The 27,006-nt window shown below is 41.7% G+C and overlaps 1 protein-coding gene across 2 annotated transcripts; it reads right to left on the reverse strand.

The window, feature by feature from the left end:
• Positions 1–9,443: 9,443 nt before the first annotated feature.
• On the reverse strand, positions 9,444–26,106 carry SLC20A1 (solute carrier family 20 member 1). 2 transcript variants are annotated; one of them, XM_029937800.1, is made up of 11 exons: positions 25,864–26,106; positions 24,787–25,401; positions 24,495–24,635; positions 24,191–24,276; positions 19,064–19,160; positions 16,284–16,403; positions 14,109–14,378; positions 13,427–13,985; positions 12,301–12,486; positions 11,438–11,522; positions 9,444–10,404 (listed from the first exon to the last, which is right to left on the reverse strand). In XM_029937800.1, exons 2-11 carry the CDS (start codon positions 25,130–25,132, stop codon positions 10,243–10,245), a joined length of 2,052 nt encoding a protein of 683 aa, XP_029793660.1. In that variant the 5' UTR covers positions 25,133–25,401; positions 25,864–26,106; the 3' UTR covers positions 9,444–10,242. The 2 variants fall into 2 exon arrangements, with proteins under 2 accessions (XP_029793660.1, XP_029793661.1); XM_029937801.1 differs by lacking the exon at positions 25,864–26,106 and adding an exon at positions 25,774–25,840.
• Between the last annotated feature and the right edge of the window lie 900 nt (positions 26,107–27,006).

Raw genomic sequence — 27,006 nt, forward strand, 5'->3', positions numbered from 1 at the left:
AACTCAAGTCAATTATAGATTCAGCTGCAGTAACAAGACTGCCTAGGCCAGGAACTGTGACAGAGCGCTAGCTGCCTACACCGGTGTCTGTTCTATTCTACCCCAGCTCTTACTTAAGTACTACAACTCCAGCTCTTAGCGGGGTATGTGGCCAACCAAGTGAAAACCACATTTCCCAGGGCAAGTGATGAGGGAGAAGAGAGCGCTCTCCCTTACCAAAGATGGCCAACCAATGAACATACAACGAATGAGAAAAACAGAAAAATCATTTTACAACTATCCTAGTGAGAACTGATTTAGCTAAGATTCATGAGTGACTACTAAAGCAATCAGACAAAAGACTGCTAGGACACAGGATAGTCACACAATCTCACTTTCACTCCACCGATCGGGTAGGTATTAATGCCAGATTCTTTTAAAATGGAGAAATCTGGGGTCCCTGGCTGGCTCAGTTGGTGGAGCATGCGACTCTTGAACTTGGGGTTTGAAGTTGGAGCCCCACACTGAGTGTAGAAATTACTCAAAAATAAAATCTAGGAAAAAAGTATTTTTTTTTAATCAAATCAAATATAATGCAGAAATCTGGCAGGCACCCCTGTGTTGGGTAAGCTCTCCCATCTCAGAGCCTGTAAGTGTGGTGGGGACAGTAGGGCTGGGACCTGCCCAACCACATTTGTTTGCAGCTCCTCCCGTCGCGGTCTGCCACTAGAGGGGGCTATGAGGAGACGGCAGGGCAAGGAACCTACTCCTTGCTTGCTTCCGGTACCTGTGAAGGTCACCTTCACATTTCTTCACTGTGACCGCAGCAGTTCCCTTCTGTACAGCAGCCGAAAATACTGTTTGCAGCTTTTCAACCCTCACAGAGCCCGCCTTTCCACATACCTCAGTCACCGAGGATGCCCTCCTCACTGGTGTGGGCCTGGCACCAGCCAACGGCAACCCTTACTCAGACGTCGGAGTCAGCTTCACAAGGTCTCTTCTCCAAGCTTCTCAAGTTTAACAATTCCACCACCTTATCTTGATTTCCCCAGCCTCTGTAGCTGCTACATCTACAATACCGTAGACGCATTTTGCCATTCCAGTTACAGGTTTACACTCTATACCCAAACTTTCATTAAATTGTTAAAGCACCCATGACTTCCTTCTGTCTTCTGACTGGATTCAGATGCAAAAGAAATTAGGACCAAGAATAGGGTTATTTACAGCCCACCCTCCAGGATGTGTACATGTCTTCCTAAGGCACTGAGTGATCAAACAATATCAGCAATAATGAGAAAACTGACGTGTTTGGGTCTTCAAGTCCTGAGGTAGTAATTACATGCTAAAGATGGGGAAAGACAGAGTCTTTTTTTTTTATTGTTTTTCTTTTTTAATAATTTTTTAATTTAATTTTCTTTTTTTAATTTTTTTTGAGAGACAGTGAGAGACAGCTCGAGCAGGGGAGGGTCAGAGAGAGAGGGAGACAGAATCTGAAACAGGCTCCAGGCTCTGAGCTGTCGGCACAGAGCCCAACGCGGGGCTCGAACCCACGAACTGCAAGATCATGACCTGAGCTGAAGCTGGATGCTTAACCGACTGAGCCACCCAGGCGCCCCCAGAAAGAGTCTTTCTACCCTGATGACCACAATGCCACAAAAACAGTCCGTGTGCCTGTTTCACCTGAGGAAAAAAGAAACTTTCTGGTCTGTTAATTTCCTTTCATTTGGTGTAACCTAATCCCTTTTATACAGTGTCCTATATACTTTTCTTCAAAGACACTCCACTAGAATTATATCTTTTATTTTAGACTTAAGAAATATTGTCACACCAGTCAAGGAAAGGTATCTAGAGAATTAATGTCAAGTTGAACATTACCATGTCAAGAAAATTACATATATTTATTTGGAGGATGAGATCAGTTAATAAACCCTATTTACAAACTGCTTATGAAGTGTCAGGCATTACACACTTCACATGTTATTTCATATAAATTTCACAAAAATCCTGTGACGTAAGTGCCATTATTATCACCAATCTTTAGACAAGGGAACTGAAGCTTAGGAAGATTAGACAGCCTTCAGGATACACTACCAGCAAGTGCTATAGATGGGATTAGAACCCAGACAAATCCAGCTCCAAATCTTATGTTCCTAACCACTATACTATCCTGTACACATAAGGCAATCAACTATCCTTAAGATCTTGGATTCCAATGGAAACTTTGAATTTAAAGTCCTTCTCTATTCTAGACAGTGACTCTATGTGAAACTCTGAGGAAAACTAAAGATTCTAAACAGAAGTAGTAGGACTCAGAGAAAAACTAAAGATTCTAAACAGAAGTATCACATCAATTCTATGCGTACAAGCTGACTGTATTTCCAAAGAGCTGGCAAGGCCAACCATATTTGATGTAGAAGGAAAGCTTGCCAGAGCCAAGACCTTAGCTAGAAGAAAATCATCTCCCTTCCAAATCAATAAAGCACACACAAGGCTCATTATAGTACCATTCAACTAATGGGAAATATTGACTAACATTTCTAGAACCTGGCCCCCACAGAAAAATTTTAATCAAAATTAAATTTAATAAAGGCTCCTAGATAAAGACATCAATAGGCACTGAGCTCTTACAGGCCAAAGTTTGCTCTCTAATGGTCCATGGACACACCATAAGCTCTCCTTGGAATTTCCAAAGGTCCATTATCCTTACAGGGAACCTAAAAAGTACACTTCACTTAAGGAACCAAACTGGCAACTCAGCTGCCAACAATTATTTTGCAAAGCAGGACACAGTTAGCTAAGAATTATATTTTTCCAATTAGCACAGTGGGAAACACTATTGAGACATTCAGCCCAAGCCTGCAATTAGAGAACATTTGCTTGCTTCTAGAAATAGAATGAATGGGAAGTAGAAACCTGCTATCTAGGTCTTTAACAATAATACTCTGGGAGGGGAAACCTTGCTCTATCAGCAGTCCCCAGAAAATAACCAACTTGTCCTTCTAATAAACAGCATTCTGCACCGTACCACAGTATGTTCGGATGAGAGAAATCCAACATCATCTCTAAATGTAACAAAAGAGGTTTACACTAGATCCCAATCATTAGAAAGGCATGGACTACTGCCAACAAGCAGCTCCAGTGTTTTATTTTAGTAGTTATTTTTAAAAATCTATTCATACTTTCAAATGTCTCCATCTGTTACAAAAGGAATAGTTTGGTGTAAACACCTCAGCAATCTCCAGCTAGCTGACCCTCTCTGTTTTTCAAATATGTGTGTCTCAGGCGAAAACAATGGGCAGAATTTACATCTCTCAAGTAGAGATAAAGAGAAACGCAGAGAACAGCTCTCCCTCACTCTGCCTCTCCCCTGCTCGTGCTCTTGCTCTCTCAAAATAAATAAATAAACAGAGAGAAAGGGAAGGAGAACAGTATTACAGAGAAACAAGTTTCACACCATGGGTACAGTTCAATAACCTTACCAAAATTTGGAGCACTGACCAGAATGTTGGCATCAGGCAAGGGAAAACAACTGGCATTAAGGTGCATGAAAATCTTATGCACTGCGCACAGCAGAGAAAGGGCTTTAACAGACTAGGCATCTTGACACCACTACATTTTACAGGGAACAAAGACAACCCAGCTTTTAGTGAGCAACAATCTTAACTTTGTCACCTTTTGTCTCTAAAGGCTTTATTTATATTGCCTGAAGGTGAAGGAGTGACTTGAGAACCAATCCTTTTACTTCCTGTCAGTCAGGAAAGGCACTGTCGAAAGTACTAGCTTAGCCTAAGGCTTAGCCCAGCTCACAAAGGACACAGCAACTTGCCAGTAAACACAAGTAAATGATTGTGCAACATTTATCTAGTTTTCTGTACAATAGTAGCTTAACCAGGTGACTCAACGGTGACCTGTTTATTCTGTGAATGACACCGTGTAATTTCTAGACACCAAGGGGCTTTACCAAGTTAGAATAAACAGCTTCATCTCTCAAAAAAAAAGATTTTCGTGTGTACACACACCTGTGCACACACACATAGGTGAAATGCCTAAAATATGCAAGGTTTTGACATAACTACAATTTACTGACATGCAAGCTACTGACAGTTACCCCTGTATAATGGGACTGAGAAAGGGGAAAGCAAGTGAACTTCATGCTCTACCTTCTTTCTATGCTTAGCTGTTCAAAAATGTTTTCAATTTAAACATTCCAATAAATTTTCCACTTTAGGAAAAGTATTGGGGCACCTGGGTGGCTCAGTTGGTTTGACTCTTGATTCCGGCTTAGGTCATAATCTCATGGTTCATGAATCTGAACTCCACATAGGGCTCCAGGCTAATAGAGTGGAGCCTGTTTGGGATTCTCTCTCCTTCTCTCTCTACCCCTCCCATGCTCTCTCTAAAATAAATAAACTTAAAAAAATATTAAAGTATCAGTATTTCCTAAGTAAACACAGATTGAAATATTAACCTTCATTCCCTCCAAAACACCACCAAAGTGGTAATAAGGGACTACTGTTGAGACAGACAACAGGGTGGATACAAAACCACAAGACTGTGGCAGCTAGGCAGCAAAGGTAGACAGACATGGCAGACCTGAAAAGGCTGAAGCTAAGCTGGCCACAAAAAGTTAGGAAATCTGAGGAAATGTACCTCCATGTATCTCCAAATGGGAGAGAGGTTAAAACCAGAAAAAGTCTAAGAAGCTGTTGAGGCACAATGCGCTAACATTTAAAAACAACAAAACACCATCTTTTAGGCATGTCCAAGTATTTTACAGGTAAGATGCTAAGTTTGGGATTTGTTTTAAAATACACCAGTAAAGGGGCATCTGACTCTTGATTTCAGCTCAGGTCATGATCTCACAGCTAATCTTGAGATAGAGCCCCCACCCATATCAGGCTCTGCACTGGGCCTAGAGCCTTCGACACCCTTTCTCTCTCTCTTCCTCTGATTCTCCCCCACTCGTGCATTCCATTTGCTGAAATCCCAACAACCTCCCCCATCTGGGGTGCATGGGTGGCTCAGTCCTTTGAACTTGGGTCCAATTCTTAGTTTCAACTCAGGTCAAGATCTCAGGGTCATGAGATGGAGCCCAGTGTTTGGCTGTGCTGATTGTGGAGCCTGCTTGGGATTCTCTCTGCCCCTGCCCTGCTCACGCCCACACTCTTTCTCTCTCAAAATAAAGTTAAAAAAAAAAAATCTGTCTACTGGCTGATCAATGAAAGTTGTGTGATGGTAAAAAAAAAAAAAAAAGTTTTCACATTTTCAAACACCTAGGAGTGCTACAAGTTTAGTCTCTACCACTGGGGGAATCTGTCCTGAATGAGTAAACTAACAAATGAACAGTAGCCAATCATCAATAAACTTTGAAAGAAGTGATGTGAGAAGCCATTCTTGAAGGTGCACATCTGTTCTTTTGTAAACGTGATGGGTGGACTGAAGAACTAGCGTTCAAGTTTGTAACTTTATGCAATCACTCACAGTGAACATACCACAGAAACTGAAATTTGAACCGTGCTTGTAGGGGGACTGGTGTTATTTACCTAAACTGTGGTAACCAATTCGTGCATAATTAAGCCACACAAAGCAAGGACTCCTATACTGGACACAAGATTAAAATACATCGTGAACCCTTCCCTCACTGATAGCCAGAACTTTGAGAAGTCAGGCCTTGACCTTTCTGATTCTTCTCTGGGACTCTACCAAGGAAACTGTCTAACCAGACTAGTCTAGACCAGGGTTTCTCAACCTCAGACTTTTGACATTTTAGGCCAGGTAATTCTTTGCTTTGGGGGGGTGGTCAACCCTGTGTACTATATAGGATGTTTATAGCAACATCTCTGGCCAGGAGCAACCCCGTACCATGACAACAAAGAAGGACTCTAAATATTACCATATAATCGAGGGGGGGAGGGAGGTAAGAACCACTACCCAAGACAAAGGCCACACAGTCCCATAAGGGCCATCCACACACCCAGAGCCTCCCACCAGCACCTCAATGCTTTGCTTTTACAAATAGGAGATGACAAGAGATCATCAGGTCACTGAGAAAAGCCACTGGCATAAGAAAGACTAGAGTGAAAAGCCAGAGTGAAAAACAGGTAAAGAAATATTTTAATTACTATTAATATCCTCAGAGATACTGACTGTATCCACTAATAGGATGCCTTTTTTTTAAGATTTTGTAAATGAAAAAGCAGAAATTTTAATGGGACTAGACAACAAAGTTGAGGACGTCCCCCCCCCCCCAAAAAAGGACAAGGTCAGAAACAAAAATGTACTGAACATAACACTCAAAAATTAGGACTAACTGGGTCACTTAAAAAGCTTGAGACAAAATATGCATGGAGAATATCAAGGTAATTCAGTAAGTTCCTAGAATTGAAAACCGTAATTTTCTGGACTTCAAAGAGTGAAGTACTCAGTCCACTGAAAAGTAAACTAATACTAAGAACTAAATACCCTAACAAACTTCCAGAAAGATGAGTCGCACGCACAGGGTCACACACACGTCAGAAAGGCTTGACTTCTTCCACAGCAACATTGAAAGCAATGTCTTCAATATTCTTAAGGGAAATTATTTCAAACCTAGTTTTATATGCATATTATCAACTAAATGTGAAGACATAACACATTCCAGCCATAAATAGTCCCCCAAAACCCCTCCCCCAACAATCTTTCCCAGGAAGATGCTACAGGGTGTTCGCCATAAAAACAAGGGCATAAAGCACAAAAAAAAAAAAACGACAGGACTACAGGAAATAGGAAATCTAACAACGGCAGTAAAACGAACTCCCATAACGAAGAGGGAAATTTTAGGAAGCGAAGCGAAACTTGTCTTCTAGATTGGAGCAGATAATCTGTGAGAGAGGCTTCCCTAATAAATCAGTAACATTCCCAATGCTTCAGGCAGTCCTGAGGAAATCAGACAAGTGGTACCAAATGGATTAGTGACAAGAACCTAAAAAAGGACCGCTCCAGGGAAAAACCAAAACTTGTACAGGAAAAGTGACTACAGTATGTTAACTGTAAGACTCAGCTTTTAAATACTCTATCATCTTACCAAAATTAAGACCCAATTAGTAAGGTGGGAGGTTAAGGTCTGTGTATGGTAAAAGTTGAAGACAACTAGAACTACAAATCATTTTATACTATGGGGAGTCAAGAGCTGAAAGCCAAAAGGGCCAAGTAGTTATACAAATGTGGATTATTCAGCTACACACAAATACTCCAACAAAAAACAGTGTAGCAGCATCAGGAAAGGGAGAGATGGTGGTGGGAAATCCATTTCTTACAAGCCTTGCTGAATCATGGGACTCCTTAATATGCACACATACAGCCCTTAATGTTTAAAAACTTTAAGATTTTACTTTTTAAGTAATCTCTACATGCAGTGTGGGGCTTGAACTTACAACACTGGGATCAAGACTTGTATGCTCTACTGAGCCAGCCAGGTGCCCCTAAACATTTTCATTTTAAAAAAAGGCAATGGAGCACCTGGATGGTTCAGTCAGTTAAACATCTAACTTCAGCTCATGTCATGATCTCATGGTTGAGCTCAAGCCCCGCATCAGGCCGTCTGTCAGTGGAAAGCTCACTTGGGATCCTGTTCCCCTCTCAAAAATAAATGAAAATTAAAAAAAAAAAAAAAAAAAGGCTACATACCTAGGTGGCTCAGTCAGGTTAAGCATCCAAATTTTGGTTTTGGCTCAGGTCATGATCTTGCAGTTCATGAGTTCGAGCCCCACACTCTGTGCTGCCTATGAGGAGCCTGCTTAGGATTCTCTTTGCTCCTCCTGCTCCCTCTCAAAACAAACAAACTTAAAAAAAAAAAAAAAAAAAGGCATCATTGGTGACTGGATAGTTCAGTCAGTTGGGCATTCGGACTCTTCATTTCAGCTCAGGTCATGGGCATGCAGCCTGCCTGAGATTCTCTCTCCCACGTTGCTCCTTCCCCACTTTTCTTTAAAAAAAAAAAAAAAAAAAGGAAAGAAAGAAAGAATAAAAGAAAAAAAGAAAAAAAAGCCAGTATCTATTCTCAAGAAACATAGGCCAATTTCTCCCAACCATGTATCCCTGGCCGTTATCAGACATTACTATAAACAAAAATAACAAACTCCCTCTGGTCTCTTCCTAGCTCTTGGGGTTCCTCTTCCCCAGACCTGGCTGCTCTTCCTAGAGAAGCACATCCTTGATTCAAGTATTTTCTCCGCTGTTCTCTCCTGAGCCAAGGGGAAACGCTAAGGAGGGTTACTATTCTCCATTTTATCACAGGGAAGCTAGGATCCGGGCTCATGTGAGGTTGTACAGCACCAGGAAAGGAAGCCAATACCAAAACGCAGGAGGGTCTCCTCCAAAACCTTCAGTTCAAAGATTAATGCTAGTTCCCCTTTACCATACATAGCTTCCTCTCTCCTTCCTCAAAAAGTTACAAGGCTACTTTCAGCCAGCCCCAAAAGCTAAACTGATGTCCATTCTCTAACATGTAGTATTGGGAAAGATACAGTTCATCAGGCAGATTCTATCATCTGTTAAAAAAAAAAAAAATGGTAAGACCTGTTTGAAGAAATCTTGAGGATTAAATGTATATAAAAAGCTGAGCACAGTTTCCAACTTTAAATGGTAAACACTGACTAAGCCATTCTATGGCATGTATCCAATCAGTGATCTAATCTGTCTCAGGCGTAGGTCAAGCAGGTATAACTTCATTTGGTACAGGTAGCTTCTCAAAAGCATCCTCCTAAAACTTAAATCTCAGGACAGAAATCATTTACCTAGTTTGCAAAGCAATGTAGTTTCTGTTAAGTGTTCTGATCAAGGGTAAAAGAGATAATGGGTGAAAACTGAAGAACAGAGTTTGTAAATAAGCTGAGCTCCATACACACCCATCTGTCTTAGCATCCTTCATAATAGCAAAGCTAGGAATAATCTAAATAAGGATTTGATAAAATAGTCTATCCAAATGGGAAAACTTTGTGGCTGTCAAACAATTAGACTTATACATGCTAATGTACAAGTGTCTAGGCTGTGCTATTAAAAGGAGAAAAATGGGGGCACCTGCGTGGCTCAGTAGGTTAACCAGCCCACTCTTGATTTCGGCTCAGGTCATGATGTCAGTTTAGGAGTTTGAGCCTCATGTCAGGTTCTGCACTGACAGCCTGGAGCCATGCACTTGCAAAGGCCTCCCGCCCTCCCCCCTACCCCCCCCACCACCCACCCACCAAAACAAATAAATAAGCTTTAAAAGAAATGGAAGGGAAAAAAGTTAAATTTTCAAATAGTTACAACAGTGCCTATGGAGTTATGTCATGTATATTTTGGGATCACAAGAAACTTAACAGGGAGGAGTGGGGAAGTTGGTTGGTAGTGCTCATTGAAGATATTCACACTCACCTAAGAATGGCACAAGGTTAGCTGATTTGAAGCTTGGATGCTTCAAATATGAACAAAAACATGAGAACAAAATTTTCTAAAAACTGTAGGCTTTTTTATTCAGTTAAGAGGTAGACAGATGAACATGGAAGGCTGTCCCATTTAACTTGCCCAAAGTTCATATTCCACTTCATTCATCCATCCCACACTGCCAGAAATCTTAAAGAAATACCCAAGACTGCCAGAAGGCTTTTTCTTCCTACTTCTTTTTAGCAATAATAGTCACTGAATTGCTCGCAAAGAAGTTACTACTTAAATTTTCACTGTGTCCAAAGAACCTCGTCCCTATAAGAAGTTCCCACATATGCCAATGAAACCTGCCACTACCGGACAGGAGGGCAGAGTACAAATGGCTCTATTTTTCTAAGAGACTACAAGGGAAGCTTCAGTTATGTTTCTGTTGTTAAGTCCCTGTGCATGTTAGGGCAGAAGCTGGTGAAACCACCAAAGCAGAGCACACTGGGTCAAATGGCTCTGAATGGTTTAAAAAAAAAGAAAAAATCACAAGTTATCTTCAGAGACAACATTAAAACATAATGGAATTGAAGCCTGATACAAAAAGTAGAGAATTATGTACAGGAATTCACAGCCCAGAAGGAAAAGGGACCTTAATAGGAACCAGTGGAAACCTGGCGATTTTACATAGCTAATTTTGAGACAAGTCATATTTAGCACAAAAGCAATTATAGCACAAGTAACACTTCCCTCCCCCAGCTCCCAAACTTTAAAAAGACTCTGTTGGTCTTCTGTAACACTGTGATCATTCTTCAAAGGAGCAGGAATGTGTTAGGTGGCCCCAAACATTGACAGGAATTTTAATCTCAAACAGCTTCATGATCTGGGGATGACATATTTGAAGACCGCCATAATAGCAGCACTGATAACGCCAGATATGGGGACTGTAACAAACCAGGCCATAAAAATGTTGCGGAAGAGTCGCCAATCAACAGCCTTTTTGGATCGGAGCCAGCCAACAGACACAACAGAACCCACCTAGCAGAAAAAGGGATCAAGGAAACTGGTTAGTAAAGGCCAATGGCATTTTGGTAACAGACACATGACCTTATTTATGTACAGAAGGAGCCCCATACTGCTGGATGAGACTGATTCCATGAAAGATAGTTTGTAATAAGATTACTAACAGAAAGATAAAGACAATATAAAAATCCAATTGTTAAGTCCGTGCTAATTGGGGTAAATAAAACAGGACAATACTTCCTTTTTCTCTTCTGAGCTACTGGAATTTAATCTACTTTAACAAGGAACTGCTATTTAACAATACTGAACTACCTGGAGTGCCTGGGTGGCTCAGCTGGCTAAGTGTCCAACTGGATCTCGGCCTCAGGTCATGGTCTTACAGTTTGGGACTTTGAGCCCCTCACTGGGTTCTGCACTGGCAGCGCGGAACCTGCTTAGGGTTCTATCCCCACCACCCACCTCAAAGTAAATAAACTTAAAAGAAATATATATGTATATATATACTACTTTAATAATAAGTTTTAGGTTTTCCGAATATCAGTTCAGAGGGAGGCAGATATTACACCTCATATCTGGAGATATCCTGGAAGAAAAAGGATGACTGAAAGACTCCACCTTTTTAAGATCAACCAACTTAAATTGCCCTAAAGAAGGCAGTGTTTCTTCTTCCCATAGTTAATGCATGACCACCAAGCAAAGTTAGAATTCAACAAGTTTCCCTATACACTTCAATTCGGAGAGGCTCTGAAGATCATCTTTCTATAAACAAACTGCCTTCAACAGTTCAACAAGCCTCACGGACTTGCTAACTAATACAAAAAGGGCTCTTATATCATTTGGGGAAAACATACATCATTTGCTGACATAAGGGTACTAGACCCAAAATAATTACAAAATGTAAGCCTTTACATTCTTACTGTCACTTGTCCTAAACTTGTGAACTCTTTAAGACTCCAACTGTATAAAACTTTCTAAACCAGTTTCACACTTAACAAAAACCCACTCCATATTACTAGAGCCACTCAATAGACACAATATGTTTACTTACTTTACAATGTGTTGTACTGATGGGAAGACCAATATTTGATGCAATTACCACAGTGAGGGCAGATGCCAGTTCAATACTGAAGCCACTGTAAACATAAAAAGATTACTTGTCAAGAACAGAAATTGATTTTTTAATAGGCTACCATTATCTCAAAGTTAACACAATCTTACTGTGCTCTTCTCTATGACAAAACCTTCACTAACAGTATTTCATTTGCTACAGCTCCTGAAATATACTTTAAATCAGGCTCTCGGGGCGCCTGGGTGGCTCAGTTGGTTGTGTCTGACCTCGGCTCAGGTCATGATCTCACAGTTTGCAAGTTCAAGCCCTGCATCAGGCTTGCTGTGCCAGCACAGAGCAAGCCCGCTTTGAACTTCTGTTCCCCTCTCTGTTCCTCCCCTACTCACACTCTCATACTCAAAAATCAATAAATTAAAAAAAAATTTTATAAATAAATAAATAGATGAGGCTATTTTCTCTCTTCTTTAACGTTTTGAGGTTTTAAGATTTTCTGGAAACCCATTATTATAGTTTGCACTTTTATTCTGAAGAATTTAATAAATCCAGCCTCAGCTCCCAAGACAAATAAAGGACAAGTATACATAGTAGCTATTCACTCCACATACACCTTTCTCAGAAAAGTTATACTGTTAAGAAACCACTGGAGATGAATATTTGACCAAAATTATGCTTAAGGGCCAGACAATATATAAAATCTAAAAGTTTACACAATGAAGGTAACATCTGGAATTTATACAAGCTTGAGTTACTTCAGCTGAAGAGTTGTGTGACAACACTACACAGTACTATGCACCTTAAGAAAATGAACATTAGGCTTTCTAAGACCTGCTTTACCAACTTACCTAGAAGGTGTGATCGGTGTCAGATCCTTCCCCATGGTCTGAATAACTCTCCTTCCCCAAACCCACAGACCAATACAAATACCAACTCCACCATAGAGCAGAAGCCATATTGGTGTTGCCACTTTTGAAGAAACATCTCCCGTGTCATAAACCAGATACAAAGCAACCAGAGGACCGATGGCATTGCTGAAAAAAGAGGATAAAGATGATTTTTCAGGAAGAACTAGAATTCAGCCAGATTCAATTTGCTAAATGACCTAATAGATTATTCAAAGCAAAACTGTCAAGCTCATCTGAAAAGAAATAAATGGAACCCCAACAACACAAGAGAAAAAGTAAAAGCTGCTCTTTGATAGGAATCCATGTATCTGGTGGCCTATCTTCCAACAGGAAGCCTGAAACAACTCAGGTTCCTGTGGCCAGTTTATAAACCACAGAACTAAGGTGAACAACCTACAAATTCATTCCCTAGGGGCAGTAATTAAGTTTTTCATCTTACATTCAGAGAATTTATTATCAAAGAACTGGATCTTATCACAGTAGACAACACCATTCTTTGTAATCTCTCTAAAGAAAAATAACTTTACTGCATCAAGTGAATAACTCCTCTCAACTCATCCTTTCTAGATTATTTAGTGTCCCATGGAGTGGTATGAGCAGCACAATCACAAGCAGAGCCTTATTAAAAGGGATAAAGCTGATATAAAAATGGCAGATGTGGTGGGGCACTTGGGTGGCTCAGTTGGTTAAGTGTTCAATTTTTATTAAAATTTTTTAAACGTTTTATTTTTGAGACAGAAGAGTGGAGGAGGGGCAGGGAGATAGAGGGAGACACAGAATCTGAAGCAGGCTCCAGGCTCTGAGCTGTCAGCACCCAGGAGCCCCTAAGTGTCTGACTCTTTTGATTTTGGCTCAGATCATGATTTCACTGTTCCCGAGTTTGAGTCCTGCATCAGGTTCTGCACCCTTACTGCGAGAAGCCTGCTTGGGATTCTCCCTCTCCCTGACCCTCCTCCGTTTGTGCTTGCTCTCAAAATAAAAAAATAAATTGAAAAAAAAAAAAAAAAAAGGAAAGGAAGAGAGGGAAAGAAAGAAAAAGTGAGGCTGAGATTCTGAGTCAACTGACCTGACATCGTTTCCACCATGAGCAAATGATCCAAAGCAGGCTGTCAGAATCTGCAGGAACTGGAAGAGGAGAGACACCTCTGGTTTATCCTGGTCATACCATTCTTCTAGAGAGCTGCTACTGCCTTTTCTGTCACCCAGACCCATCTCTGCCTGGACACTCATGTCTATCTCGGATGCCGAGTGAATATCAGACACAGCATTGCAGTAACTGGTGTAACTATCCATTCGAATTCGCTTCTTGCTCTCTGCATTAGGCCACGTCAGCTTCTCCATTTCTTCCCCTTTCTGTTCACCTTCTTTGGCACGGAATGAATCCAGAGGCATGCCACAAATTGCCATGGTGTACGAAGTATAGCTATTATTGCGCCTCAAAGGTTTGTCGCCAGAGTCTCCCATGCAGTCTCCCACCTTGGCAAGATGTAATTTATGGAGCAGCTCTTTGTATAAGCCAGAATCTTTGTGCACGGTGTGATACTGATAGTGGCCACTGGAGTTGATCTGGTTACTGATGGCTTGATTGAATTGAACAAGGTTCCCATTAGGCAACTGCACTGCCCCTGGCCAAGACCAAAATAGTCACAGTAAACACAAAGAGCATCAGGTCCAAACAGTGAGCCTCCTCACCAGTATAGACAACAAAGTAAAAGTCTTATTTTTCCCACTGAAGAAACCCCACTCACCATTCATGGCACTGTCGATGCTGGTTTCCTCTTTCAGGTCCACACTGGGAAGCCTCTCTCGCTCGGGAGCTTCCTCCAAGTCTCCAAGCTTGAACGAGACTGTTCTCTCCTCCACAACAGCCCGGAGGGGCACAGTGGCGGATCCTACCTCAGAAACAGGATTCCTGGCCTCAATATCACTGAGAGACAACTTTGTTTCTTCTTGGTCTTCTTTCAGGCTATTCTTTTTTTCCATTAAGGGACTTTCAGAGGGACTCGACTTTATTTCTCCTAGGGAAAAAAAAAGGGGATTTTTTTGGTTTGGTTTTGACCAAACTTAACTTGTTTTCCCTTTCCCCCCACCTCAAAAAAAATCCATCTCAAAAATATATGTCAGTGAAAATTCTTGATAATACTCCTGTCTACTTCATTTGCCATATCTGCTGTCTTTCCTTTGTGAAGAAACCACCAGCTTCAGGGGTCACAAGCTTTTTCAGTCAAAAGCCAGAGAGTAAAATATTTTTTTAGGCTTTGTTGGCTCTGTTGTGTATTCTTGTCCTTTACAAGACAAAGGTTTTTGTTTTACAATGGTAAAAACCATTCTTAGCTCCAGCTGACAGTCTGAAAATTTAAACTGCATCTAGATCATGTTCTTTTTAAAAAAAAGAAATGCCCCCAAATTTCAGTTCCGAAGTTCAAATAAAGCAAAAGAGCTCAATGCAGGCAACTAAAGATGACAACTTAAATTCCCACCTCTGTGAAACAGAGATATGCCTTACGGTTGTATCTTATGGTTCTAAATGCCACGACAAGGCAGGAGTATTTTCTGCCCATCCTACCAATGCCCAGTATGCTTACATGTTCATTCAGGCATCACAACCAGGCTACAGACTAGGACATACAGTATTAGCAAGACTGGTCTCACCTTCTCCCAGACTGGGGGAAAAACCAGGTCAGAAAGTCGTGCAAGCCTCGTTCCCACTGTGTGCTCAGCACAACCAGACTAGCACAGACCAGAGCCTCTCAGAGGCATCTCTGAGCAGCTGCATGACACAGCACTCTTCCTAAGGCCTCTGCAGTCTGTGCATCCGTCCACTACTGAACAACAAACTTCGATCACTAACCAAGCATTTGCAAAAGGATAGGGCAGAAAAGATTACTTTAAGAGCTCTTATCCAGTAAGGAAATGAATACAAGATTTAAACAGGCCTTATGCTAACCAAAATTTATTGTATTTAATTATTCTCTACTACTGTGTGATAGTAATGGTCTAAATGATTCCTTTACATTAACACTGGAAAATGTCTACCTCTAGAATCTGTGCTATAATTTTGAGAATTAACCAAATCTAAGGTCAGATATAAATACATGACTTAGCTTTGCAGTTCTAAATCTGAAATTATATACAAAAGTAGTTCAGATAAATGTTTCTCCTTGAAAACATTTTGTATCTACTCCTTATTTTACAGTAATATATCCTCACACTTCCCAATTAATGTAAGCTACGTCTCTATACATTTCTGTCACTAGCAACTGAGGTCTAGGTACAGTAAAAAGAAAAAAAAATACATTAAATGCTCAGTTTGCAGGGTGCCTGGGTGGCTCAGTTGGTTGAGGGTCCAACTTCGGCTCAAGTCATGATCTCATGGTTTGTGAGTTCAAGCCCCACGTCGGGCTCTGTAATGATAGCTCAGAGCCTGGAGCCTGCTTCTGATTCTGTGTCTCCTTCTCAGTCCCTCCCCACTTGTGCACAGTCTCTCTCTCTCAAACATAAAACAGTGTAAAAAAAAATTTTTTTTAATGCTCAGTTTGCCCCCAGCATATGTCAAAAATTTCTTATGACTAGGTCTCCAGTCACTTCAAGTCAACAGAAACACAGTTTGGACAGGGGCATCTGGGTGGCTAAGCAGATTAAGTGTCAGCTTCAGCTCAGATCTGCTCAGGTCATGATCTCAGTCTGTGAGATCATGGGCATAAAGCCCAATGTCAGACCCCACGCTGGCCATGGAGCCTGGTTGAGATTCTCGCTCCCTCTCTCAAAATTAAAAATTAAAAAACCTAGTTTGGAAGAATACACCCATATCCTGAAATCTCATTTATATGTCTAACTTTGCCAGTCTACCCAAATAGTGAGTTTTTATACAGGAGCAGTTAACAGGCACATTGCTAAACGATCTGCTACAATTTGTTACTTACGTTCAATTTTTCTCTTCATCCTGGGACATACAAAGAACCAGACGATAAGGGCACAGAAAACTGCACATCCCACCGAGATGAGGATGGTGCCCCACAGAGGAAGTTTGTCAAAGCCCAGCACTAGGAGATAAAATGGTGCATCTTGAAAACCTCAGGGCAACAGCCCCCTGCAACAACGTGTATACCCTCCTTAGGGGACTCAGGGGTTCCCCTCAAGCCAGCCCATCACCCTTTATATCTGCTACCAGCCTTAGGTCCATAGGGTTTATTGTACTGACTATACAAATTCAGGAGAAAAATCCAATGGTCATCTGAAACCCACACCTCCACCTCTGGCCCACTCTCCACACCTGCTAGATTCAAGTCTCCCAACCTCCTTCAAAAACTTTTTTCCCTCTTTTCTTGCTTAGAAGACAAGAAGTACTATCTTCTGAGGATCTGCAATTAGCCATGAAAAAAAATGGAAGCATTCCACTCCCTAGCCTCTAGGTGGTAGCTGCCACACATTATGTTTACACATACAGATTTTAATGTTTAAAAACAGGGACCCAAGAGTCACATTTGTCATACTGATTCTCTGTGGAACTTATGGAATCCATCGTACTACCGTCCAACAAAATCCTTTAACAAGATTAACTCTTAGGATACATTATCAAAGTAAGATACAGAAAAATCAGAATATTATCTATCAAGAGATAAGAATAATTCAAAGGACCATCTTTCACAAAAATAGTTTAGTGGTAATTTCATTAACAAGGCCTATCTTAGAGACTTGTCTACTTTTCACATGGCTTTGGGGTCATTAATATCAGCCCTTGTGTGCTTATCACTTAAATGCCAACAGACTTCAGGCCATTAGCCTATACTAAAGACAGAAGCAAAGCACTACAGAATTCTATTTAAGCCTGTAAGATGTTATAATGATCTATAGTTCATCCAAAAATAGCTTGGCTACCTGCAGTTCTTCTGCTTTATTCTGATTACTAATAAATTACTTATAAAATGATAAATCTATTGCCTCACCCCAAATGATTAATATTTAAAAATCAGATAAGGGCGCCTGGGTGGCTCAGTTGGTTAAGCATCCGGCTTCAGTTCAGGTCATGATCTCACAGTTCGTGGGTTTGAGCCCCGCATCGGGCTCTATGCTGACAGCTCAGAGCCTGGAGCCCGCTTCGGATTCTGTGCTCTTTCTCTCTCTGACCCCCGCCTGCTCACGCTACCTCTGTCTCTCAAATAAAAAACATTAAAAAAAATTTTTTTAATCAGATATAAACTGTGGTCTCTTCAAAACTAAAGTTCTATAGTGACTATAAATATTTCCATTTTAATTCCTATCAATTCTAACCCTGTAGTTAGTCACACAAACTAAAATATACATGAACCTTAATCAATCTCTATCACAATTTAAATCTATGTTTTAAGTCAAAAAGGGGAAATGAGAAGGGGAAATTTTTCTTGTAAATGACCCACAAAGAACAGAACAAAAATCCCAAGTTCCTTTTTCAAAACTGACTGAAAGTTTGTTTCTAATTTCACTGAACTATGAGCTTTGCTGCCACCAGATAAAACATCAGTGCTTAGAGCGTCAAGACTTTTTTAGTTTAGCATAAAGAACTCAAACATAATTAGAAATGTAGTATGCAAGATTTTCTTTGCCTGTACCATTTGGTGGAGTCTGGTATCCCCTAAGATCAATATTCTCATAAAGTTGTCCATTTTCTTTCCTAATTATTCCAAGAATAAAGACAAGGTTTAAAATACTTAGCTAATTCCATTTTTTGGCCAGTGACTTATTACTTCAGTGAAGTTTAAGAACCAAGTTACAATCCGTTAGTCAGAAACCAATTTAGTGGGCTCCAATGAGCATTAAAAAAAAAAAAAAAAGCTAGAAAATTATTTGAAAATATGAGGACACAGCACATATAAAGGTACGTAGCTTCAAAGTACTATTCTGGTTTTCTTTCCCTCTCTCTCAATCTCTACATGCACGTAGGTCATGGGCAACAACATACAGTGTATTTTTTCCGGTAGGTCACAGTCAAAAGATCAAAAGCCACTGACCTGACCATCAAGTCAAAAAATCCTAGACAGCAAACCTGAACTGATAAAAGTATGTACTGTCCTGACATGTTACAAGTTAGTAATCTTTTTCAGTTGCTAAATTAAACATGGATCATATTTTTATCCATGTTTTGCCTTAGTCCCAAAAGTGATCATTTCAATCTTTATATCCTCACAAATTATTTTTCCTCTTAGCTGCATGAATTTCTTCTTCCAAGTGCACTTAGATCAGGTGTTAAACATCCCAACTCTTCTCATTCAAGCAGATTCAGGGAAGTAAATTTAGTGCTTAGAAACAAAAGTAGCTCCATTTGGGAGAGAAAAAGGAGAATATCCAGCAAACCAGTCCTAAATGACTGATTATTGAAGACCAAATATAACTAATTACTCTTCAGTGGTTGAGGTCAGTATCAATTCCAGTTATTTTTAGCACAGATAGGAGAAAGGGAGGGAGAAGATCGTATTATCGGTGGATCCTGTGAAGACTATAAAGAGTAAAGGTCTGTAGTGATTTAGAATCTGAGCAGGTCTCTTTGGTTGAAAAACTATCTAGGTTAACTCAGCATACACTAGCCTGCAGCCTTCTGAAATGGGCGCAGGCCAGCCACCTTCTAGGAGATTTCAGCCCTGTAAAGCAAAAAGGGTAAATTGGGCATTTAATGCAAGTCTTATAAACAAGTTTAAATTCACATTAAAATATTTTGATATGTACTTACAAGGTGCTCCAGTATACATGATGGAAAAGAGGTTTATTCCAATTGTGCAGGCATAGAACACTGGCAAAGCTCGCAAACCATTAGGAACGGGATCTGTCTATAAAAGATTATTAAGATCAATATCTTAAGAGGTGTTATAAAGTTAGATGTTAACTCTCTTGAATTTAAATTTTTAAAAAAAGGGAAGGGGTATTTAAGTTAACTCATTTCCACAGAACTTTGTAAAAGGACAGGTTCAAGAATTATCCAAGGCCAGTTAACGGTCTCTATAGTAGTAGGAAAACCCCAGTTGGCCTTGCTCCTAAAAGTCTCCTTACCAAGGCTGATCTCATCTTTTACATCTACCTGAATTTAAGTTTGTTTGTTTTTTTATTTTGGGGGTATTCTGGGGGGGGGGGGTGCCGTTTCTAACAAACTTACCTATACCAGTGACTGGTAATGTCTCAAATAATCAGTTTCAACACCCAGAGTTCTAAGGTACCTGACTGTCCAGATGTAAATCTGAGCATACACCTGAGATATAATATAAATCTGTAAAGGATATCAAGAAATAGACTATGAAAAAAAGAAAAAAAAGACTCTGAGATGTTAGGACATTTCTCACCATGCCTGCAAAGATTTCTTAAAACCAAAACTGTAGAATTACCTGCCAACAACCATCTTATCTAGACATCAACAAATACACCATTATTAATGATTTACCAAAGAGCTAAGATAAAAATCAACTGTATACTAAATCACCTCCTCATTCAACAGACTGTACCAAACAAACATCATTCTGGGCACTAAAATGTGGGAGTGAATGAGAAAGTTCCTGCCCTCAGAGAACTAACATTTACATTCTAATACAGAATAATGTAAAGTAACAATAAATGTTATTAAGAAAATAAAGAGGAGCAGAGGAAGAGGCAGTTATGGAAGGCAGGGCACACTGGGAATTATCAGTGGAACAAAGACACAAACCTGGTAAGTCAATAAGCCTTGTACATTAAGTAAGGATAGAGAAGGGGTCGGGGGAGACACAGAATACCCCAGATAGAGATATCAACAAGTGCAGAAACCGAGGCAAAAACTGAAAATGTTTAAGGAATTGCAATGAGGCTAGCTTGACTGGAAATAAAGAGTTCCACTTAGAAAAAATGTGTATTCATTCTACAGAAAACCACCCAGCTTAAATTCTTGAAGAGAACACTTGAATACATGGGAAGGCTACACTTTGAAGATGTTATCCCAGAGGTTTAAAGCGGTATGAAATAGCAATTCAAAAGAAAATCTTGAAAAAGAAGAGAAAGATCCAAAGTGCTTCTAAGGCTTCTTGATTAGGATAATTAACACTTGGGAGGAGGGAGACAGTGGCTAAAGATGAAAACAGAAGAGAAAGGAAAGATGCTGTTCAAAAAACACTTTTGAATTTTGTAGCTTCCCATGAGGTACCTGGGTGGTTCAGCTGGTGAAGCATCGGGACTTTTGATAGAGCTCAGGTCAGGTTGTGACCCCACCAGCATTGAGATCAAGCCACAGTTTGGGCTCCATTGGGAGCCTGCTTGGGATTCCATCTCTTGTTCTTTCTGCCCTTCTCTCCCACCCTCTCTCTCTCAAAATAAATACTTTTTTTAAAAAGTGAACCTTAGCTTCCCTTTCCATACTTTAAATATAGATAAACACATCAATAAAGACACACATAAGTGCTACAGAGAAATGGCCAAAATAAAAGCGACAGCCTATACCTAGGACTATTCTATACCTTGAACTGTTAAGCATCCTGGAAGAACTCAACGGAGTGGGACACACTCCAAGGGCAGTCAAAAAGTTATAAATTCATAAGACCCTCCCAAAATCAAAACCCATTAGGGATCTATAAACATTATACAGGGACTTCTCTTAATAGATTTTCAAATACTATTTGCTAATATGGTATCGAATCAAACTAATTAAGAGTTGAGAGGAAATAGCCTAGGTTTCTGTATACTCCAATTATGTGTTCCCTGAGGTAACCAGTGATTAATTAGTAAGAGGCAAGGTAGGGAATGAATGATACAGATGGTTTATTATGAAATACAAGCTCATCATCTAAAAAGTTAAATTCATAAATCTACGAAAAAGATAAAAAACGAACAGTCTTCTCCCTTTTACTCCCTACAGACTCCTCTTGGTCAAGAGATAACCAAGACTAACAACTTTATAAAATTTTTATTATACAACACACTTGAAACTTTATCTGGAGGGGCTCCTGGGTGGCTCAGTCAGTTGAGCATCTGACTTTGGCTCAGGTCATGTCACGATTCGTGGGTTCAAGCCCCGCTTCAGGCTCTGTGCTGAACGCTTGCTCAGAGCCTGGAGCCTGCTTCAGATTCTGTGTCTCCTTCTCTCTGCTACTCCTCGCTCGCTGTCTCTCTCTCTCTCTCTCTCTCTCTCTCAAAAATAAATAAAAATGTAAAAAAATAAAATAACAATAAAGAAACTTTATCTGGAAATAATGTAAACATCTCATCATCTAGTAATGTGAGAGATGGGGGGGTTCATAACTTCCCATCTTCAACCAGAATAGTTCATTGTTTATATACTAGATGTTCCGATAAGCCTCTAAAGAAAATGGCTCCTGAGTTGGAAAAGATGTCCTAGATTTAATGTGATTCCTAACAAAAGGGAGACTGCTCACAGACCCATTTTCTCTGACTAGCATTTAAATGGGATAACTTTCCCTTTTCCCCTATTCCTTGTTTACTGCCCCCAGCCTTTGAGGAGAAGTAACTCACCTCAATTCTAGATTTTCCTACTAGACTACCCAACACCCTTGGAACAGACATCAGAAAACAGAACATTTTTAAAAAGCAATTTTAATGTTAATTTTCAAAACAGATTCTTAAGTTGAAAAAAGCAGCGTAATGGTCAAATATTCAAACTCTAACAGACAGTACCCCCAACGGTTACCAGCATAAGGATGTTTTGAGATTTAAAATCTAACAGTAACCAAACTGCACATTCATCATCTAAAAACTCACTGACAGACTGAACACAAGAGTACGATGGTTAACTGGGAGGACAGGGGAGTTTGGAGGTAAAAAAGGTCCTCAAAGTCAATACTGCTTTGTTTTCTAATTTTTTTTCCTAATGTTTTATTTGTTTTTGAGAGAGAGTGAGAGTGTGAGCAGGGGAGGGTCAGAGAGAGAGGGAGATACACAATCCGAAGCCGGCTCCAGGCTCTGAGCTAGCTGTCAGCAGAGCCTGACGCTCAATGGACTGAGCCACCCAGGTGCCCCTTTAATGTTTATTTGTATCTGAAGGAGAGAGATACAGCGTATGCGTGGGAAGGGGGAGAGGGAGGGAGACAGACACAGAATCTGAAGAAGGCTCCAGGAAGGCGCCTGGGTGGCTCAGTTGGTTAAGCAAAGACGGGTCCAGGCTCCAAGCTGTCAGCACAGAGCCCAACGTGGGGCTTGAACTCCCAGACCATGAGATCATGACCTGAGACGGATGCCCAACCGACTGAGCCACCCAGGTGTCTCCAAAGTCAAGACTGTTTTAAACACTATTCCAATCATTCTTGATCATGCACTTATCCTCATACCTACATAAAGAATGTATATTTATGAAGTGAATATATTTAACTTGAGCTCTCAACTGTAGGTAGAAAAATACCTACCATGCAGTTCTCAAATGAGATGCTGAGCACCTAAACCTCCCTCTTTGAGCCCTAGAGCACAATTTCCCCTCCAAGAAAGAAGACAAGTTTTATCTTGAGACACAGAAAGCCTCACCAAAATCAGAACAATCCGCTCCCCAATAAATAATCAACAAAGACTCAGTGTAAAGTTTTATAAAACAGAAATCTGTAATAGGGGGATCTAATTAATTCTCCTTGTTCTCAGGTATGGAGTGCTCTATATGGCTCTAATAAGAACACTGAAAAATCTTACTACTGGTAAGCCTTGACCCTATGCATCATGTTATCATATACTATGCAGTTTTGGGAATTGGGTGGGTAGGTGCTCATCAGTCCTGGTTGCTAAATAAAACAATACCAAACTTCAAGTCCATTAGTAGTAACAATGAACTATTTACTCTCAAATTCCAACCAATCTATAAATGTTTCAATTTTCCAGTATTCAACTGCTATATTCTGCCAGACTATAAGAAAGGGCAATTAATGAATCAATTTACCACAGTGTTTCTACAGAGGTGCAAACCATTCCCTACAGAAACTTACAACTAGACCAAAATAAGTGGGTCTGAGTATGTTCTTACCCCTTGGGACTAAGCTACCTATCTCTCTTGACTCAGATTTCTACAGTTTAGGAGCATTTTACAAACTTACAATGGGCTGCTAAGAGCATTCAGTTCAGAAAAAGGACAACTTTGTTTCCTCAGAAAAATACATTTGTTCTTACTAAGTAACTCAGTCCAATGACAACATCCCTGGTCATCTACATTTATTTTGGAGCCAGCATCAGACTTCTTGATAAAAGAAATGCTATTGTGTCCCTCAAAAGGTATTTTCAAATAGACAGGAAATTAAATGACTATCTGGAATTGGGGTGGATGGGGGAGGCAAGGGAAAAAAATCAAAAAACAAAAAACACCTTTACTGGCTCTTTTTACCCCGTCTGGGAAATTAGAGTCAAGTCACTGTGAAAGAGAGTCCCCACCTAGAAGCTTATAATCTGGTTATGATAATCAGCACTACAAAAATAACTGCGTAGAAACCCAAACTATTCAATTTAACTGTCGCCTTAAGAAAAAAAGTATTGTCAAGACACATTATGACTTATTGAACCCCAAGCTTATAAGTCAAAATGGTCCACATATGATGGTGATTTAGAAAAAACAGTATTCTACAAACACGGGTACAAAACCACCCTTAAAAATTTTCCTTATTTTTTCATTTCCAGCCTCTCCTATTTCTTGGCACACCATATATTCATTCAATTTTTCCTGCTTGAATGCGTTCTGGGTTATCAAAAACTTGCCTCTTTCAGAGAGCTCAGCAACAGTACAAGAGGTGCACCAAACATAGGCATATTTTTTAATTTTCCAAGGCCACCCCAATCACATCTACAAGAATGCTAGCAGTCTGAATACCATTGAGTGCGACCCATCAAAGGTCATAAGAGGGGAGAGAAAGATTACCTTACGGAGGATGAATGCACGAACAAGGAAGAATAAAATTCCAGACATAATACCAGAAAGCAGTGGAGAGATGAACCAAGACATCACTGGAACAGAACACATTAAAAAGAAAAAGGTCAACTAATGAGAATCAGAAACAAAACAAAACAACAACAACAACAAAAAAAAACACTTTAAATTTTAGTATTCTGTCTTCAAAACTTTCCATTCCTCCATTTTACACCATACATTCATACATTTCATATAATGCCTGGTGGCACATGACAAGACTAAAAATTAAAAAGCCATTTAAAATTAAACACACCTATTTTTATCAGTTCAGACCACTTGACACCTTCCTGCCCCTTTGCCACAAGGGAGAAACCAATGGTTGCACCAACAATACAATGGGTTCCAGAAATGGGAAGCTTCAAAAATGAAGCCACTAGTTGCCACACAGCAGAACCTGAAACACAGGCAAGTTTTATTAAATGGCAAAATTCTCAGGAATTCAGTGCCTTCTGAAGAAGATAATCTGAAAGGGAGAGCACAGAATGGAACTACCCACTTGCTCACCCACCACTAAGGGGTAATAAATACAAAGAAAAAGGACTTACCAAACATAGCACTGACAGAGCCGGCCATCAACAGCCTTTGAGTCGAGTTGTACATCTCCACGTCGATCAAGCCCTTCCTGATTGTTTCGCTCACTTTGGCTCCCAGTAGGACGGAGCCCACGGTTTCAAAAATACTAGCTAGGATGCAGGCTTGCTTGAGGGTCACTACACCTGAGCCCACAGCTGTACCAAACGAATTTGCTACATCATTGGCTCCCACGGAAAATGCCAAGACAAATGCAATAACGAAGCCCAGGATCAGCATCCATAGGTAGTCCACCAATGGACCAGAAGCAGCAGTAGCAGCAATAGTACTGGTAGTCAGCGTTGCCCCGGTAAATGCCATTCTCTAAACTAGTGGTTTTTATGAATTATAAGAGAATTACTGAGCGGCTTTCAAGATGTGTAAACAGAATATGAGGTATCAAAAAATGCTATAATAAATAATATATATTATATAAAATTAAATACTGTAAACTACGGCACAGAAACCGAGCTGGAGAGTTACTGCTATACGCTGCGTATGAGCATCTGTCGTCTTGGGTTTCTTTGGCTCTGCAGGGCTAAAAGCAAGGAGAATTCCATGGCGGAGAAGAGAAAGGACGCAAGTTCATCCTGGGGGGGGCGGGAGGGGGGAGAAAATATAACAATAGCAGCGCGCCCTTGGGGGAACCCGTGCGGCACCCAGCGCTGGCCACGCGGCTGGGGGCTCCGGCCTTGTCCTCTGCCCGCTGCCCACCGGCCCCGGCCCCGAGGTGATGGACACCTGGTGCCAGGGACCTCCTCGGCAGCCCGCGCCCAGCCCGGCAACCCGCCCCCCGCCCGCAGCCGGGGCCCGCGCGCGCCCTCCCCGCGAAAACCGGAAAAGGGCTGTTCCCGCGCGCGCCGCCCGGGGACCGCCAAAAAGGCCCGCGGGCGGGCGGAATGGGGGAGGGAGGTGGACGGTAACGAAGCCAGAATCCCGGTCCGCCGCCCGTGCAGGCCCACCTGACCGCCTCCAGCCCAACGGCGTGGGCGCCTGGTCCCGGGAGGAGGGGGAGGTGAAGAAAGCCTTTCCAAGGTGGCGCCACCACTCACCAGAGAAAACTAAGGGCCGAGCGGAAGACCAGAAGCGCAGGCTGCGGCGGCGGCGGCGGCGGCACAGACGCACGCACCTGTGGTCGTGAGCAGACGGCCTGGGGCGGAGACTCAGGGGATGGATCGGCAGAGTTGGCGACCCACCCGAGAAGCACCCGCGAGTGCTTCAGCGGTAGAAAAGAGAAAGCACGCAGCGCGCGCCGGCAGCCATCACTCTGGCGGCGCACGCCGCCGGCTGCTACTTATAGCCGGCGCCTCGACCCGCGTGACCCGCAGCGCCTCGCCCCGGCTCCGGAGCCCCGCCCCCGGGATGGCGCAGCCCACGCCGGGTCGGCGTGCCCAATCGGGTGAGGCCTTCGGCGGCGCTCATTGGCCAGACCCGCGCCCGTGGCCACGCCCCGGGCAGGGAGCTTGTCCACGTGGGGAGGGCCGGACTCCTTTCCGCAGCCTCGCACTGGCGGCCGTGTGGTGTCTCGCCACTCGGGTTAGTTACTGGTGGAGGCCCTAAGAAACCCTAGCTGTGCCGCCAAAGGTCGTCGGGCTGAGTTTTGGGGTAGCGACCAAAGTCATTCCTAGTTTCCCTTTTGCGGGCCCTATGTCTTAGTGTTGACCTCTTCTCAAGCATTTTCAGCTTACTTATGACCTGCTGCGTCCAGAGGCCACACCTGGCCGAGTTCCCTTCCGTCCAGTGACGCTGCAGGGGAGCTCGAGCCCTCTGGCTCTGGATCCAGTCCTGGCACGTTGTCGCACCTGTGACTTGTCCTTGGCCAAACACTGGCCCTCGCCAAGGAATGAGGGAGGCTCACGTGGTCGCTTTGCTCCCGCAGTCATGCACTTGGGAGAAAACAGACCGAGGAGTCACGAGAACCAGGCTGTCTCCCTGTTTATAGCGCAGAGCCTCAGGAAGGCTGTGGGTCATTAATTTCCCTGTAGTGGACCTGTGTTTTCTACGTCGTAGCTGTGGCGCGGGGAAGGACAGTGCTTCAGATTCAAATCCTGACTTCTACTTGCTGCAGTGTGTCACCTTGAGCAAATTCCAGATCACTCAGACTGCCACGCCAGGAATGTAAAACGTTAACAATCAGTACCTACCGTGTGGCAGGATTTAGATGAGTTAACGTGGGCAATGAGACCAGAACTCTG

Source organism: Suricata suricatta, chromosome 4, assembly GCF_006229205.1.
Source record: "Suricata suricatta isolate VVHF042 chromosome 4, meerkat_22Aug2017_6uvM2_HiC, whole genome shotgun sequence".
Taxonomy (NCBI): domain Eukaryota; kingdom Metazoa; phylum Chordata; class Mammalia; order Carnivora; family Herpestidae; genus Suricata; species Suricata suricatta.

What these genes read in the sequence shown, in the direction of transcription:
- SLC20A1 (XM_029937800.1), bottom strand. Translation starts at nt 25,132, where the DNA reads ATGGCATTTACCGGGGCAACGCTGACTACCAGTACTATTGCTGCTACT. An exon ending in GTCTGAACTGATAAAAATAG is followed by an intron (nt 24,277 to 24,494) that starts GTGTGTTTAATT and finishes GTTCTGTTCCAG; the next exon opens with TGATGTCTTGGTTCATCTCT. An exon ending in CATGGTGGAAACGATGTCAG is followed by an intron (nt 12,487 to 13,426) that starts GTCAGTTGACTC and finishes CTCTTTTTTCAG; the next exon opens with CAATGCCATCGGTCCTCTGG.